This window comes from Rattus norvegicus, chromosome 15 (assembly GCF_036323735.1).
Source record: "Rattus norvegicus strain BN/NHsdMcwi chromosome 15, GRCr8, whole genome shotgun sequence".
NCBI lineage: Eukaryota > Metazoa > Chordata > Mammalia > Rodentia > Muridae > Rattus > Rattus norvegicus.
The window spans coordinates 19,803,094-19,820,939 of NC_086033.1; the positions used below are offsets into that span (position 1 = coordinate 19,803,094).

At 43.8% G+C, this 17,846-nt stretch overlaps 1 protein-coding gene and 1 pseudogene across 1 annotated transcript; one reads left to right on the forward strand and one right to left on the reverse strand.

Annotated features, from left to right (window-relative positions):
* The window catches only part of LOC120096933 (uncharacterized), a 98,297-nt pseudogene extending 92,289 nt beyond the window's left edge, over positions 1-6,008 (forward strand).
* Positions 6,009-8,401: 2,393 nt separating this feature from the next.
* LOC134482184 (ribosome biogenesis regulatory protein homolog) lies at positions 8,402-9,387 on the reverse strand. Its single transcript, XM_063274924.1, has one exon. It carries the CDS (start codon positions 9,264-9,266, stop codon positions 9,000-9,002), a length of 267 nt encoding a protein of 88 aa, XP_063130994.1. The 5' UTR covers positions 9,267-9,387; the 3' UTR covers positions 8,402-8,999.
* Positions 9,388-17,846: the final 8,459 nt, after the last annotated feature.

Consider the following 17,846-nt stretch of genomic DNA (forward strand, 5'->3'; position numbering starts at 1 on the left):
AAGGCAGCTTATACAACAACATATTTAATTGGGGACTTACAGTTTCAGAGTTTTAGAGCGAGAACATTGGGTAGAACAGCTGAAAACTCCCATCTTGATCTGGAAGTAGAAGACAAAGAGCTGACTGGGAACGGTGGGGGCCTTTGAAGCCTTAAAATCCTTGGAAGGCAGACACAGGCCATTCAGCAGGAGCAGAGGCCAAGTCTTCAGCAAGCGAGCAAGTTTCTAAGAATGTGAGTCCTGAGGCAAAAAAGGTTGGGAACCAGGTTGTGTCTGAACAAATGGACCATCAAAAGATTTTTTGAGAACTCGATGCAGACATTTGCATTTGGACCAGAATTATTGTTAATGCTGGCATTCATTCTACACTCCACCCAGCAGTTACCTAGCAACAGCCAGGTAGGCCTGGCTTGCTGTAAAAGGGACTCTTTGGCCTCTCTTATGTTCTCTGACTCTCTAACCCCTGTACTTTCCCTGACCCCTTTCCCTTTTTCTTCCCCTCCCCCATCTCTCTTCACATGTTCCCATCCAGCTTCTTCTCCTCTCTCCTCTCTTTGTTTTGAAAGAATAAAAAATGTAGCTAAGAAGTCAGAAGTTTAAAAAAGCCCTAAATACCTCAAATTCCAGACCCTGCCCTCTACCTGTAAGTAAAAGGTCACATTTCTTGAGCCTGCTCTCTTAGGAACTAAAAAAAGGACTTAAGATAAGGCCCTTAGAGAACAATCTTGAGAAACAGGAAGTTCCTCCTTGTGATATTTCACTGGTATTCTCGACACTTTCCAATGACGCCACCCCTGCCCCCTTGGGTTGTGGTTTCTCCCTTTAAATACCCTTTCTCCCAGCCTCTCAGGGTCGAACTCCACTGCCCCTGCGTGGGATACGAGTCTTGACCCCAGTGCACTGGTTCCTATCAATAAACCTCATGTTTATTACAGCAAGGACGGTCTCAGGTGAGTTCTTGGGGGGTCGCATCATCCGGAGACTTGAGTGAGGGTCTCCCCGCTCCGGGGGTCTTTCATTTGGGGGCTTGTCTGGGATCAGTGACCACCCTCGTCTCCGAAGACCCACTTGGAGGTGAGATAGCATCTGTGTCTTTGTCTGTGTCCTTGTGTTTTGTGCCGGCTAAACTCTGTGTCTGTATTTGCTCTCGAGTTCTGGAGTTCTGGTTTTGCAGTCGCTCCCATCTCGGGCTGAGAAGGGAGGCTCGTGTTTCAGGAGAGACTCGAGTGTGAGTGGTAGACGTGCCAGGGGCTCACCGATTATGCTGCCCTAGGAGACATCCCAGGAGGTCTGGGGGAACCCCAGGGATGCCTGGGAGATTCCCGTCTGGGTGCCGGTGAGGATTCGGTGATTCTCCTGGACTGGAGAAGAGACCCTTCCTCCCAGCTGTCTGGGTGCCAATGAGGATTCGCTGATTCTCCTGGATTGGAGAAGAGACCCATCCTCCCAGCTGTCTGTATTTCTAGAGTGGTCTTTGTCTGTGTGTTTTAGGTCTTTGTTTTGTGTTACTTGTGACTTTGACGATGGGACTCCTGAGTTTGACTTTAGACCACTGGACTGCTAGAGCACACAATTTGTACCGTGGCAGACTTTTTGCTCCTTGGAGTGGCCAGCGTTTGATATTGGCTGGCCTCCAGAAGGCACCTTTGACTTAACCATTATTTTTGATCTGCTGTCATTCATCTGTCTGTGGTTGAGAAGGAAGAGTGATGTGGAATCCGCTCTCCTTCATCTGTCATTGTAAGCTCCCTTCTAAATTAGTTCAGTTTTGTGGTGATCTCATGGTGGCCGCTTGTTTTTTGTTTTTGTGCGCACTTCTATTTTTTGTCTGTTAATCTTTTGATTGTCTTTCTGTGTGACTGAATGCTATTTGTTCTTTTCGGCGGACCTCTATTTTCTGGACTCTTGTTTTCTCGCCATTCCACTTGAGATGCTTGTTAGTAGCTGTTACAGGAGATACAGAAGCCTACTAGAGGCCAGAAAAAATGTTCCAGACATGGATGGAAGGCCCTCACTTCTGCCTGTTGACTTCAATATGTCTGAAGGTAGGGAGTGCCAGGTCTACCGTCAGACTCCACTGGTGGGTCTCTGAGGGGCTGAAACAAATGCCCCACCAATTTGACTAAAGTAAAGAAAAGATATGAAGAAAAAGTTGCAGAAACTTGAAGGGTTAAGCTAAATCACTGAGAGAGTTATTTTAAGTTGCAGAGAAAATAAGGTTGATGTGTGGTTCAGGGTCTGTGCACAAAAGTGGACAGCACCCAATAGCTGTAGAAGAAGATGCAGACAGAGAGCCTGAAAAAAAGAAAGAAAGAAAGAGGACAAAAAGAGCAGAAAGCTAGGGAAGAAAAGAGACAAAAAGAAGAGGAAGCTAGAGAGCTAAAGAGAGATAAAAGACAAGAGAGGAACATATACTGGCCACCGTAGTTAGGGAACCTAGGAAGACAGTACCTGGCAACAGAAGAGAATTCCTGGCTAAAGATCAGTGTGCCTAATGCAAAGAAAAAGGACACTGGGTCAGGGACTGCCCCAGAAAGAACAAGAGGGGCCACTGGAGAGCCTCTCAGTCCTAGAGTGCTGGCTATGCGCAGAGATAGAAGGGAAGCCCGCCCAGTTGTTTTGTGGATACAGGGACCCAACGCTTTGTGCTCCTATGCCCCAGTGGGCCAGTATCCAAAGACCTTGGGTACAGGGGGCTACTGGCAACAAACAATACTTATGGACTGCCCGAAGAACAGTGGACCTTGGCGTGGGCTGGGTAACCCACTAGTTCATGGTCATCCCTGACTGCCCCTATCCCTTGCTCATGAGAAATTTGCTCTCCAAAATGGCTTGCGTGGGCTGAAATGGCTGGGTGAGGCCATATGTATGCATATCTGCAGACTGTGTTTGTGGAGCTTAAGACCTGTCTCAGTGTACCAGTACCTGATGCTGGGAGATGTATGGCTTAGTGCCATTCTGCCTGGAACACACCGTTCCTGCCAGCCGGGCACTAACAATTATCACCCAATCCAGGACTTAAACTGTGATAGAGTGGCTGATGTTTTGCCTTTGAATAGAACGTCCCAAAAGATGGGACCACTGGTCAGTTGCCATGCACTAGATTCTCCACTGGTTGGGGGCAATCTGATCACCTTGCTGCCCAATCCTGACCTGGAGCCACCATAGCATGAGTGTCAGGTACTGGCAGAAGCCCATGGGTGGAGGAAAGACCTCTGTGACTGGCTGATTGACCCCTGCTGAAAGCCGAGGCTACCTTGTCTACAGATGGGAACAGTTCTCTTCATGAAGGTCAGAGATAAGTGGGTGCTGCCGTGGTGGACAACACAATGTCATCTGGAATGGCTGAACCCCAACCCCCCAGCACATCAGTGCCGCAGATGTCTTTGCCATTTCTTGGATGCCCTGATGAAGCCAGCAACTGTGAGTATTATTCATTGCCCAGGACATCAGGAAGGAAGAGATTCAGTGGCATGGGGCAGTAACAAAGCAGATAAAGTGGCTCGGGAAATGGCTATGCAGGAGTCTATCCTGGTTACAGGCCTGCAAGAGGGAACTGGGATTGGACTAAGGGATGGCCTCACTTAGAATGTACAACAGAAGAAAAGGCCCAAATTGCTTAAATGAAAAAAAGACAATGGCACGCTTGAGGGAAAACTATATTCCTCAGAGAACAAACAAAAGACTCATTTTGCCAAATACAGAAATGGACTCACTTAGATAAGAAGCTTGTCCAAGTAGTTAAGGTTTATGTAATAGACTTTAAGATTCTAGCCAGAGAGGCAGTAAAAAATATAAGGTATGTCAGTAAGTGAATGCTTAGCAAGCAAACAGGGCAAAGAGACCTAGAGAGTTTAGTGAAAAGTCGAAGTGAGCTTCACTGAGATAAAACCAGAAAAATATGATCACAAGTATCTCCTAGTGCTTGTAGATACCTTTCCAGGAATAGATAGAAGCTTTCCTCACCAAGCAAGAGACAGCCTTGGTAGTCATCAAGAAGATACTGGAAGAAATCTTCCCCAGGTGTGGAGTGCCCAAGGTAATCTGGTCAGACAATGGCCCTACTTTCATTTCCAAGGTAAGCCAGGGTGTGGCCAAGTATTTAGAGGTCGATTGGAAATTACGTTGTATTTACAGACCTCAAAGTTCAGGACAGGTAGAGTAAATAAATAAAACCCTAAAAGAGACCCTGACCAAATTGACCATGGAAAATTGCGCAGACTGGGTGGCACTCCTTCCCTCTTGCTCTCTTCAGAGCAAGAAATACCCCTTCCAGATTCAGCCTTACCCCCTTTGAGATCTTATATGGGGCCTCAGCTCCTCTGACTGTATTAGATGATGTTACTGAACCAACATGTCATAGTAATAATGATTTGTATGCCAGGCTAAAAGACCTACAGGTGATACAGAAAGAAATCTGCTCACAGCTGGCAGCAGCCTATGCCCGGGGGACATCTGAGACATCTCATCAGTTCCAGGTCGGAGACTGCATCTACATACAATGACACGGAGCCCAGACAGTCGAGCCTCTCTGGAAAGGACCGTACCTGGTGCTGCTGACCACCCTGACAGCCATCATGTCTCAGCCCTCACAAGCTGCGTACTAGCTGTTGGGGCTGAGAGCTGGGACCTAGAGGGACACTCAGATCTTCAAAAAGCTCCCTAGACTTGCACATCAGATAAGTGGATACATCAGAGACGTGGCTGGGAGGTTGCTATAATGCTCACTTGAGGAGTGTGCTTTAGAAACAAGAATTTCATGTTTGCCCTGGGTTCCATCGGGATAGGTGTGGGGATAGGCTTGATTTCTATTGCAAATGATGTAACATTGCATATGTTAGTACTCCTAACACTTCTTGGGACTGTGCCTCAGGGATCACAACCTGTATAAGTTTAGAAGTTCTAAAAGACAGTCATTTCCTTTGTGTATAGGTTCAGATAGTGTCCAGATTAGAATCCTGATGCTAAAGACTTAGTAAGACACAAAAGAGAGTTGACAATTACTTAGGGCTATCTCAGGCGCAAGGGCAGCTACAAGGACATCTGATGTTGCCCTGCAACACAAGGATTATGGAGAATTCAGAACTGCCATTGACTCAGATATAAAAAGAGTAAAAACGACTTTTTAGCTGACCTCCAAGAATACCTAACCTCCCTCTCAGAAGTAGTCCTTCAGAATAGGAGAAGATTAGACCTGATATTCCTTAAAGAAGGAGTCTGTGTGCTACACTGAAAGAAGAATGTTGCTTCTATGTAGACCATTCAGGAGTAATTAAAGACTCCATGAATAAACTTAGAGAAAGGTTAGACAAAAGACGGAGAGACAGAGAAGTGCATCAGGGATGGTTCTAGACCTGGTTTAGTAGATCTCCTTGGATGACTACTCTGATATCTTCCCTTATGGGACCCTTCTTAGTTTTGCTTCTGCTTCTGATTATAGGTCCATGTGTGTTAAAGAAACTAGTTAGCTTCATTAGAGAAAGAGTGAGTACTGTTCAGATTTTGATGTTATGCCAACAGTATCATGCTTTAGGAGGACAAGAAAGCCAATATTATAAAGATACTAAAATTTAGTTCTATGATTATAACTAGCCACTAGAAGAAGTAGGGAATGAAAGAATAAAAAATGCAGCTAAGAAGTCAGAAATTTAAAAAAAGCCCTAAATACCTCAAATTCCAGACCCTGCCCTCTACCTGTACTACCTGACCATAAAGTTAGATTAAAATCTTAGAGAATAATCTTGAGAAGCAGGAAGCTCCTCCCAGGAATTGATGGACCATAAAGTTAAACAATCTTGAGAAACAGGAAGCTCCTCCTTGTGATTTTTCACTGGTATTCTCGACATTTTCCAGTGACGCCCTCCCTACCCGCTGGGGTTGTGGTTTCTCCCTTTAAATACCCCTTGTCTTAGTTACTGGGGGTCGAACTCCACTGCCCCTGCGTGGGATATGAGTCTCGACCCCAGTGCACTGGTTCCTATCAATAAACCTCATGTTTATTACAGCAAGGATGGTCTCACGTGAGTTCTTGGGGGGTCGCATCATCCCGAGACTTGAGTGAGGGTCTCCCCGCTCCGGGGGTCTTTCACCACTATTAGTAAGTTTGCTTAAAAGTAACTAGCAGACACATGGACACACCAGTGAATTGGGGTTTTGAGTAGAAGTAAAAAGATAGTAAAAATGATCATTAAAATGTAGCAGGTGATCAGATGAAAGACCTGGCCATCTCATGTGAATTAGTCTTTTGCTTAAGGTAGATTCTATATAAGGTTTGAGTAGGAGGTACCCTAAAGATAGACCCCTACTTTCCTGTGTCCAGCCTCCATCTATGCCCTCATGTCACTTGTGTAGCTGTAGTTTCCTCAGAGTTCTGTGACGAGCCTCAAATCATGACTCTCTCTGGTGCCTTTCAGGTCACATTGCTACCTAGATCAGAACAACCCCAGACCACCATTCTGAGACTAGATTCTTTTTCTTACAGCATTAGACCTCCATGCCTACTAGATTCTAAATCCACAATGAAACACATTGACCCTAATGGGACACAAACTTCAAAAATCATTATCAGTAGGAGTAACTGTGGTTAAGAGCACTGAAGGCCACCAGGAACATCTCTCAGAAAAGACGCACATTCCTAGAAGGAATCTCCTTAGCCTCTGCCTCCAATCTCTACAGCAGTCAGTGTCTTGGTTATTTCATCCAGAGCATGAGGAACTTGACTTCCATTAGACTCACCTCTCACCTGTCACTGCTGTGTGGACACTGTCTCTCTCATTCCTGCTTCACGATGCCAACAGTAATGGTGGTGACGGTGACCACTTAGACCCTTCACTTCCCTGGCACTGTCCTATGGCTTTTAAGGTTTTCATGTTCTTCTTACAAAAGACTTGTGGGTAAACAGTCATTGTCTTCATTTTACAAACCTAGAAATGCGTTATACAGCCAAATAGCACTGTCCTTCAAGTCAGCTTAAATATCACCCTTTTTAGGAGTCTCTTTGAGATGGTGCCTAAAAGTCTAAGCGTCCAAGTTAGAATCCTCTCTTCAGAGTCGTGGCTTTCAGGGAAGATGGAGACATCTACATCTAGTTTTCCTAGTTTTATGGGAAAGTCACTGTGCCTGCTTTCCATGATTCTCAAGCCGGAATGCGATGGAGTGAAGATGGCTTCAAGCACAGGTTCTGGGATATTATAAACACTTGATAATTAACTCATGTATCATTTGCTCAGCAGGAGCTGCCCCTTTAATCTGCCAAGCTCTCCATTAGCCTTAATCATTCTTCTCCCTTACAGTCTGTGCAGATGCATAGGATGTTTTTCTCATTGTGCTACAGTGTGCTGGGTGAGGTAGGTAGGATGAGGTCCCATATCTACCAAATGGCCATGACTCAGACCACAACCTTAAATTGATTTAGAATCAAACATTTCACAGATGTGGTATATATTTCTTGGTTTGGTCCTCAGAGAGAAGTGTGGTGAAATATAATTCCAACCAAAATTCCAACCATGCAAGAATGCTTCATAAATTAATGGTTCCTGTATAATTAAAAGAAACACTATACTTTTCAATTAAAATTTATTTATTTTATATGTTTAGGGTTAGAGGCATCACTGGAAGTCAGAAGTTAACTCATGGGAGTTTGTTCTCTCCTTTCTACATGTGCATTTTCAAATCGTGTGTACATGTCTTGTGTGTGTGTGTGTGTGTGTGTGTGTGTGTGTGTGTGCGTGCCCGTAAATTTGAGCACACTCATACATATGCATGTAATTAATACTATTCTGAATATAAAAAGAGCATTTGTTTGAGAGAGTGCCCTATGGTGGGTTCAGCACTTATTGAGTAAAAGTTTTTGTTGTCAACTTGATGATGCTTTACAAGGATGATGGGGATTCAAACTCTGGTCCTCACAAATGAATGGCAAGTGACTCACTAACTAAGCCTTCTCCCCAATACCCTACAACTACATTTCATAAGCTTCTTATGTTTACTATATGATTAGTAGATAGAGATTCAGATACTATCCATTTAGATTCAAGTTGCATGGGTCCTTAGTTATTTTTGAGAATATTAAGAGGTCTTTAGATGCCTGGCAGTTGTGGCTCATCTCTTTAATCGCAGCACTCGGGAGGCAGAGGCAAGTGGATCTCTGACTTTCAGGCCAGCCTGGTCTATGACCTTGTCTTCAAAAACAAAAACAAAAGAAAGAAAGAAGGAAAAAGGAAAGAAAAAGAGGTCCTCAGAAACAAGTTTGCAGACTGCTGCCTTAGGCTAGCATGAAGTCTCCTGAGGAGATCAGACTCCTGATAATTTGCTATAATCACGAGGCACTAATAATAAATGAGTGCCACTGTTAGTAACAATGCTGATATTAATTTGTGAGGCAAAGCACTGGGTTCTGTGTTGTACATATACACAAGCCCACAACCATGCACATACACTCACAGGCTCATAGGTGAACAAATACATATTTACTCCAAATTGTTTGGAACTAGAAAACCTTTTAATTTTCCCCAGAATGTGGAATATGTGTATACCCAGGAGACCTGGTAGAACAGAACCCTCCTGGAAGTGTCCCAAGGAAGCTTTGGAGACATTGGACACTTGCATGGTGCAGCCCAGCTCCCCCTTACTCTGGTGTCAGGAAGGTGCAGGCCAGCCAAGCTGGGCATCTGCATCTTGTGCATGCAGACCAGTTCCAAAGATGGTTCAGCTAGTTCTTGGCCATGCATTCTTCTTGGCCTGAATCCTTTTTGGAGAACTGGTCTTCCATGGTGTTAGCGCTCCCAGGGACCTCCATCAGCCACTCCTCAGTGTCATCCAGGGAGGGCTTGTAGCCACAAGGGCATCACTACTGGCCATTCACCTCGTCCCACATGAGGTTGGTCCTCTTCTTGGGATGGATGCCCTTAAAGCTCACCAACTGCTACCAGCAAGGGAGAGCCCTTGGCCAGGCAGTGGCTTCCTGCGGGGAAGGCCTGTGTCAGGCTCCTGCAAGCACACTACCACCGCCTCCTCCATGCCTTGGTCAGCAGCTTCCACAGCTGGTTGTTGAGATGCTCTGGGTTTTCCCACTCCAGGGCACACAGCTCGGCCTCCAGCAAGGCCCTGGCCTGGCACAGCACCATCGAGGGGTTGCTGTCAGAAGCCAGCAGGTTGCCCAGGTCGAACTCCAGTTCTAGCTCCTTGTGCACCATGATGTGGTACAGCTTCTCTGCTTCCTCCTGCTCTTCCTTGGCCAGCAGCACCTCTGCATTCTGCCCCTCCATGGCTCTCGCTTGGGTCTCAGTTCCCTCATTTTTGGGGATTTTAACTTTTAAGAATGGACAGAAAGTTTACAGTTTGATGTTTGCCCTATACCTGAGCACCTATGTTTTCAGGAAACAGGAGTTTTCATTGCAGAAAATGGAATTGTAAGACAGGGATTTCAGGAAAAAACATGGGTGAATACATTGAAACCATGCCTCCTCCCAAGGCACAATCCATGAAACAATGTACTCCAACTTGCATACATTTAAAGGCATAGGAAAAAATATTGGCCTCCTGGGAACAGTAAAAACTGTGGAAATTGGACTATATGTCACATGCATGGACCCTGGGTTTATACATTTCAGGGAGAAGAATCTCCCTCACTGAGGGTCTTTAGATTTTTGGCTGTTAACAAAGATGTTCTGTCCATATCAAGGCTTTAACCAACTCTCCCTCTCCTCAGAACTGAGTTGTAATGAAGCAGTGAGAACTCTGAAGTTGTGGAAGGAGAGTGTGCGAATGGGTGTTCCCTGGCTCAAAAGTGAGTCTCTGGAAAAGTCACTGCAGAACCTGGTCAGTCTGGGTGGAGGTAGTTAGCAAGTAAGCTATGGCATTTCCCAGTGACATCACCGGTAATGTCTTCCCTGGAAATTCTCTTGTATCCAGGAGAACACTAGAATCTTCTGTGATGTCACCAGTGTTGTGGTGACACCAACTGTCTGAGCAATTTCCCTTCATTTCCTAATGGGTTCCCGAGGAGGCATGTTCTCCAGGATCCTCAGTCTCTTTCGGAGGGACAATCATATCTATGGAGAGACAAGACCAAGGCAGAGGGAGGCCAGCCTTCTATCACGTTGGAGAACAAGACGAATGGAAAGGTCCTTGAGGAGGTCAAGTGAGTACTGGGCAGGGCAAGGGGAGCTTCCTGGAGGAGGTTGGCTTGAGCTGGTCCTTCCAGGAGTCGGACGTATGATTTAGAGCCTCAGTCTTCCTAAATGGCTGACCCAGACTCAACAATTTCTGATCCTTAGTTTGACAGAGAACCAAGAACTGTTATATGTCAAGGGTTTTCCTTGGATCTCTTTAATGTCATGGGCAGTGTCAAAGAATACCAGGATGAGCCTGTGTAAGAATAACAAAGTGTCTCTCTCAGGATAGGCTGTGGAAGCACTTCCTCTCAGCAGTGTCCTGTAGATTACGTGGGTAATTGATGCCAAGAGGAATACTCTCCTGGTCATATATCAAGGTCTCAGTCACATTGTCCATGAACACACGTGACTAGGGATTCAAGATGTTAAGCAGTTTGGACTCAAGGACTTACCTGCCTCACATCAGACATTAGCTGAGAAGGTCCTCCAATTTTTCTTCTTTAGGCCAGCTTTAGAATTTCAGTGCCAGAAGAATGGCTGTAGGAGGTGTGGTCTATATCTATGATGGCATATGGCATCATATGGCTATGATGGTGGGGAAGAGGGACCTAGCCGAGTCCAGCTTAAAGATAGCTTTCTTACTCTGTCAGGGATTCACTGTATCTGTAGAACTGTTCATCCTCAGACTTCTGTTTTAGAGTAAGCATAGTTTTCCTTGACACTGTGTCCACATATATGCCTGTTCACTGGTGTTTTTCTACCTACAGAGTCTGATCAGAAGGCATCATCCCAACCCTCCACGACACCTGTTGAAGAGGAGAGAATGAAGCGTTTGGAGAACCTCAAAATTGCTCTCCACAAGATGCAGAAGGAGAGAGATGAACTCAGGAGAATCCTGGCTGATTACCCGGGAAAGAATTTAAATGACAGGTAGTCACAGTGCAAGTTCTGTTAAATCCACATTTCCTCACATCACAGTAGGCTACAACTCCAGGGTGGGCTCATGGTCAAAATCACTTTCCTGATTGCATCAGAATGTGAAGATCAGATGGGAATGAGATGGTGGCACAGGCTGTTTTGATTCCTACAAATGTGAATCACAGCCTGTGGCCTGAATTACAGTCTGGGAATGAGGTTAGTAGTGTGTGAGCTCTCATTGTGTGGTTTAAGTAGCCTGGACAGGTGTTGGGTTGTGGGAATTTCTAGGTGCTCTGATTATGACCAATCATTGTTGTAATTGACGTGGAGGTGCTTTGGGTTCAATAGGTCCTGTGAAGAGCTGGAGGGGCCTAATCCCTCTTGCTGCCTCACAGTGTGTGACTGCACTGTCAACAGGGTATCATTGCTTTTCTCTGATTTTATTGATTTATTTTGAGATAATGCCACATTCTTGTGTTTATTTGGCATTCTAATTGTATTTGAGAGACAGACAGTGAGAGAGAGATAGAGAGAAGAGAGTTTTATGTGAGTTTGTGTGTGTGTATGCATGTGTGAGTGCGTTTGTGTGTATCACTTAAGATCTGGGTATTCTGTGTTCTGATTTGGCCTGATAATTATTCTGTGTCAATTTTCATGGCATGATAATGATGTGGCTGAGAGCCTCACTTTGAGCAGTAGAACATTTCACATCTGCTCAGGTGGATGCACATGGGAATCTCCTGGTGTGTGTTATAAATTCTTTTCCCTGTAAATACTGTCCATGTTCCTTTGGGTTTTCATGTAGCAATAGATTCTATGATTGAGAATTGTTACCTAAGAACAGGAGAATAGTCTTCATGGGTTTAAGTTGGAGCCTGGATGGTGGCACAGGATCCTCGAATGTTCTTGGCAAGCTAGTCTATTCCTTCAAACCCTGTCAGGGAGCTCAAGCAAATCAGCTCCCTCCTTTTGTTTACTGGCACTGCTGTCCCTGTGTCCATAATAATAAACTTAATAAATACAAATGCACCCAGTACCAAGGAGCAAGGGCGTGGCATGTGCTAGGCTGGGGTAGTTCAAGATTCAGTCTGAATACATGTAATTCTTGAATCCTTCATTCATAATGTTATTTGATCCTTGCCCTACCACAGGAACAACTTTGAGTCCGAGATGCTCATGAGGCAGCACGAGGAAGTGATGACCGACATGAAGAAAATGAGCGAGCAGATCAATTATGCTTTGGTCAAATGTAAAAACCTTACACTGGAAAATGACTGGTACTGGTGAGTATCTTACAAGGTTGTGACCCCAGCACTAGGCAGAGCATGTGTCAGCCCATTCTTATCTTTGAAGTAAAGTGAGGATCAGGCTTTATAGTGTTTGAAGCAGACCAGGAAGCCTGTCTCTAAGGAAGGCTCTAGGATTTTGACCTCTTGTAGATAGTTTGAACAAATGGAAAGAGGTTGTGAGATTCTTCAATCTCCGTCCTTCCCAAATAGGGATCCTGTACATAGAAAATGTGTGCACAATGACTGACTTGTCAATCAATCTTGATGATCTGGGGCTCTGACAGGACACACACACACACAGACACACACACACAGACACAGACACAGACACACACACACAGACACAGACACAGACACACACACACAGGACACATAGAAAAATTGGACTCCAAGTGACATTCTAATAAAATGGACATATAAGCATTCATAGGGATTAAGTCCTCTTCTGGGAAAAACTTGAATCAATGGTGTCAGGTTTTTGAGAAGTGCCCTGAGTCTTCTGCAAATTTGCTCTTTTCTCCATTTGACCTGTCTCTAGGTCATGCTCCATGGCTACTGTGGACTTGGACTATAATCTGGGGCTCTCTTCGGATCAGGATCCTAGAAGGAGGAATGGACTTGGAGAAGTGGGAGGAAGTTGGAGACTGCCTGGGATTCACCATTTTTTCTTTGTATCTCAGCCGCAGATTCTGCCCCCTCCTAACTGAGGTTTTTGACCTGAAGAACAATGCCCAGAGAGCATGGAATGAGAACAGGGAGCTTCTATGGGATCAGATTGCACTAGAAGATTCCATTAAGGAAACAACAAGGTTCTGTGGGGAAGCCAGTATGAAAATCCGTGTACCAAGCAGCCTAAGGTAGGATGAAAGAAGCATCAAGGGCAGGTTTTCCTGATATCTAAGCATAAACCAAGTCAAACCAATTTAACCTTTCTCCAACTTATCCAGAAACTCTCCTAGGACTCATCCAGTTGTTCATTTCTTTGACCATTTACAAAACTTTCTGTGATGCTAGCTTCATGCAAGAAACTGGAGGATTGACAACCAAATCCTCCTGCTCAAGTAGAAAATGCATTTCTTTAAGGGGATCTGTTGATCACACATTGCAGGCTTACATCCCATTATGCTAGAGGGATGCCATGTGGTAGCTGTCGTTGTAGTGCACAGAACTGATTAGAGTTCAGTTCAATTGCCAAAAGAATGGCTCTCACTTTCAATTATGATGGGACTTGTGGACTTTTTCTCCTTTTCCCCGTACATTGAAAATGGTCCCTTCTGCCTGTCCAAATCGTGGTTTCTAGGGACAGAGCTTGAGAAGCAGTTTGTCAGTTTCTGTGTCAGTGTTTTAGTGTTCTTTCCTGGGGCTTCTGTCCTGGAGCTGACTGGATGAACAGGGATGTAAGAAAGGCTTCTCTCAGGGTGAGGGTTTGTGTGAGATATGTGAGGGTTAGAGGGACATTTTTCTCCAACTCTCTCAACCTCGTGTGCCCAAGAAGTGCATTCCCCATACAGGTTTACTCTATAAGGGATGGACAGCAGTGTCTACGCTCTCACTGACACATTTCCTTTGCCTAATCTGTATTCAACAACTGTGCTTCCAGAAGGATGGCCTCCCCATTCTTTTCTGCTTCTCACTTATGATTTCTGTTCTCTCTCTCTCTCTCTCTCTCTCTCTCTCTCTCTCTCTTTTTCTCTCTCTCTCTCTGTCTATCTCTCTCTCTCCTTCCCCCTCCATCTCTCTCTGACTGTGTGTGTGTGTGTGTTTGTGTGTTTGTGTCTGTGGGCACTGATATGTGTGATCATGTTTATGCCTATGGTGCATATTGTACATTGGAAATTGCTTGTTTTAATTGTTTGTGGTATGGGGTGCTTATATATAGAAGTGTGTGTATATGTGTGTTTTTTTGCACGTGTGTGTGTGAACTCATCAAGTTTCTGAACACAGACACATATACATATATTTATATATATTGTAAAAGTCTATATGTACATATATAGAAACATGTAAAAGTATATATATATATGTGTGTGTATATATATATATATTCTGAGAGAGAGAGGAAGAGAGAGAGAGAGGGAGAGAGAGAGAGAGAGAGAGAGAGAGAGAGAGAGAGAGAGAGGAAGAGGAAACATAATTTTTCCAATTACAGTGAGCAGAGGAGTGACGAGGTTCACCTGCCCCCACCCAGTGCTCTGTTGCCTGAAATCAGCCTCCTGTGCACAGCCTTGTGACCTTGCTAAGCAGGCTTGGCTAACAGGCCTAGATGTCACATTTCTAATTTCTGATTTTCAGGGGAATACACTTTATTGGCTGAGCTGTCTTTAGGCTCTGCTCACTGTGTACTTACCCCATTCCAGGTTTTTTTTCTTATGCCACAATAGTAGACTGGGTGATCTCTTCTATTATCATTAACTGGGAAACTAAGCATATTCTGCAAAATACTCTGCTTGTATGTGTGAACAAATATATTTGGGTGAGTTCAAAGGTGTGTATGTCTGAGTGTCTGTCTGTCTGTCTCTGTATACATGCATGTCTCCATGGACAATATAATCTTCTAATGACCAGGATGAGGAGAGAATGGAGGAAAGTCTGCAGGACGCCCTGAATCAGAAAAAACTGGTCACTGAGCAAAAGGCCTTGTCTGAGAAGATGCAGCATCATTTCGGTGTCACTGAGATGATTTGAAAGGACAGGATGAGAGGACCCAAGTAGATTCCCTGTACTTATAAACTGTCTTATTGGGTGTGTGACTTTCTCCATAGTTCTCAGCATCTGTCAGCTAGGAGCAGCTCAGAATATTATTCCTGTCCATTTTAAAAGAAATTCCATCCATGAAGTGTATGTTATCCACAGAGATTCTGGGTACTGTGTACTGATCCCTCCAGTCTTCCAAGGCCTTCCTTTGTTTTCTAGGTTGTTCACATCTCTCCTCAACTGACATTGAGACATTGGGATCTCTTACCCTTCTGTCTTGGGCATGAGAAAATGACCTCAGATGAAAGATCATCCTGCATTATCCTGCTGAATTGTGCTGCTGTGTATGGGATAAGTGACATGGCAGGTCCTCACCAGGCCTTTTCTACCCCTAGGTCTGAAACACTGCAGCAGAAGCTTGCCCAGGGCCCAGACCAGGACTACAGCTCTCAGAGACAGACCTGTCCACCAGGAGCACTGAGGGTGCAAAGATTGACAACTCCTCCCACATCTCAGTCCTTGTAACCATTCCAATCTTGGGCTGAATTTGAAAGACCTTGAGATGTGGCATGGAACATGCCTCAACATTTAACCTTTTGACGACTTGTCCATCAACAACCAACCACCCCAAATGAGGCGTCTACATTCCTCTTGAAGAGATTTTACCATCTTACCTGCCGTTCTGCTGTGTTTGCAAGGCCAGCAACAGGCTGGAGTTATATGTTGAAAAATCACCAGGAATTGAATGCTGACTAATTTACTTGTTATATTTGGTTTTTAGTTTGAAGTTTGGTTTTATGCATTTGGATTTATTTGTTTAAGTTTGAAGTTTTGTTATTCATTTGTTAACTTTAGTTTTTTAAATTAATATGCCATATTCCTAAGGCTATATACATTGAACTCATTGACTCCCCAATTTAAAATGTTCTTGAATAAATTAATGTTTGTCTATAAGTAAAAATGTGACCTTTAACCCTTCACTCACAAGGCCGTCCTGAGTCGTGTGTGGTTCTTCCTCCTGTAACAGCACAAGTGTAAGGCAACAGTGGTTTTCTGCAAGTCTCATGCAGCGTAGGCTTCATCATCAGTTCACAGCCAGCCAGAGCTGCACAGGAAACTGTGCTCTTGATGTAGAGAGTGTTGTCATGCTCTGTGGAACCCCCTTCATGATGAAATATATCCTTGCTTTATCCTTGTGCTCACAAATTTAGTTTCCTTTATAATGACAAACACAGAAGTATTTCTCTAATACATTAGAGGAAATACAAACATTCAGTACGGGAATATAAAATGTTCAGGGCACACAGAGTTTGATGCCTGTGGATTCCTTGAAATATAGCATCAGCTATGACTGCACATTTCATGAATTCCACCAATTTTAGAGGAATGAACATTTTTACTATTTTTGTTGTTGGTTTGTTTGTTGTTATTGATAATGATGCTTTACTGAGTTCATTTTGATATATTTCATAGCTTCTTTGGGCGGAGGTCTTACAGTTTTGAATTATTTCTTTTATGCAATTTGTAGTGATATTTTTATCTATATTTCAAACATTATTCCCCTTTCCAGTTTCATCCCAGAAAACCCCTATTCTCTCCCCAGAACGCCCACCTCTATGTGGGTGCTACCCCACCTGCCTGTCCTCTGCCTCCCACCTCCCCATATTCATTTTCATGCAATTCTGCCAGGAGCCAGCAGAGGGCAGTGGATTTCACTGGGATGTGATGTGACAGAGAATTGTTAATTGCCCCTTAGGTCCTCTGAGATTCAAATTCTCAAACTGATGGGCCATGTCTCCAGTCCCTGTCCTGGACTTTTGCAATGAATTCTATTATTTACAACTTGTCTGCCAATTCTGTGAGTTCATTGAGAGAGCATTATCTAACTTGTCATTAATGAGTTTTTAAATGGCCATTTACAGAAATTGTTAAACATTATTTCCCTGTGCACATTCACTAATGGGCTTATATAAAACATATTTGAAAAACTAAAACACTATATAAAAAACATAATTCAAATGCGGCATATATATAAGCATAATACTCACAGTTGAAGAAACTTAAATGACTTAGAAACTCATGTTAAATATTTATCATCTTTGGACACTAAAGAAATGCCAATCAAAATTGTTCTGAGATATTTTTTCATACCTTTCATAACTTAGTTTAGTAACACATAAGAGAATTCACTCCTACTGGGTATGGAGCAAGGGGAACATTGAGAGTCTCCTGTAGATTTGCAATGCAAATTTCTGTAGCAACTTTGGAAACCAGTATGCTGTTTCTTCAGGAAGGTGGTAATGGGTAAACCTCAAGACACAACACCAAGGCATATATCCTAATGTTGACTCATCCTAGTATAGACGCCCTTTCTCCACCATGTTCAGTGAAGCTCTCTTATAATATTCAGAATTTGGAAATATTCAAGTGGTCCCTTACGAGATGAGTGCATAAAGAAAGCATGGTGCATTTCCAGACTGGATTGCTGATCAATAACTACAAGAGGAAAAAGGAAAGCATGTAATTTTCAGGACAATGAATGGATCTTGTAAAATCATCCTGGATGAGGTGATCCAGACCAATGAGGACAAATGGGATCCATATTCACTTTAATCTGAATGTTAATTGTTCGACCTGTGTAACTGTATGATCAGTTTAGTGTAAGGGTCAAGGGACGTGGGCCAGACTGTCCCCATTTTCGGTGTTGTTTGCCTTGATCATACAGTCGTATGCCTTTCTGAAAGAGAAATGTATTCATTTTTATTTATATTGGTGAATTGTTCTTTGGCTGACTTGTCTGTGGTCCCTCGGCATGCAGTTCTCTCAGTGG

Bases quoted from the DNA above. Each gene is read 5' to 3' on its own strand.
- LOC134482184 (XM_063274924.1), bottom strand. From the start codon at position 9,266: ATGGAGGGGCAGAATGCAGAGGTGCTGCTGGCCAAGGAAGAGCAGGAG.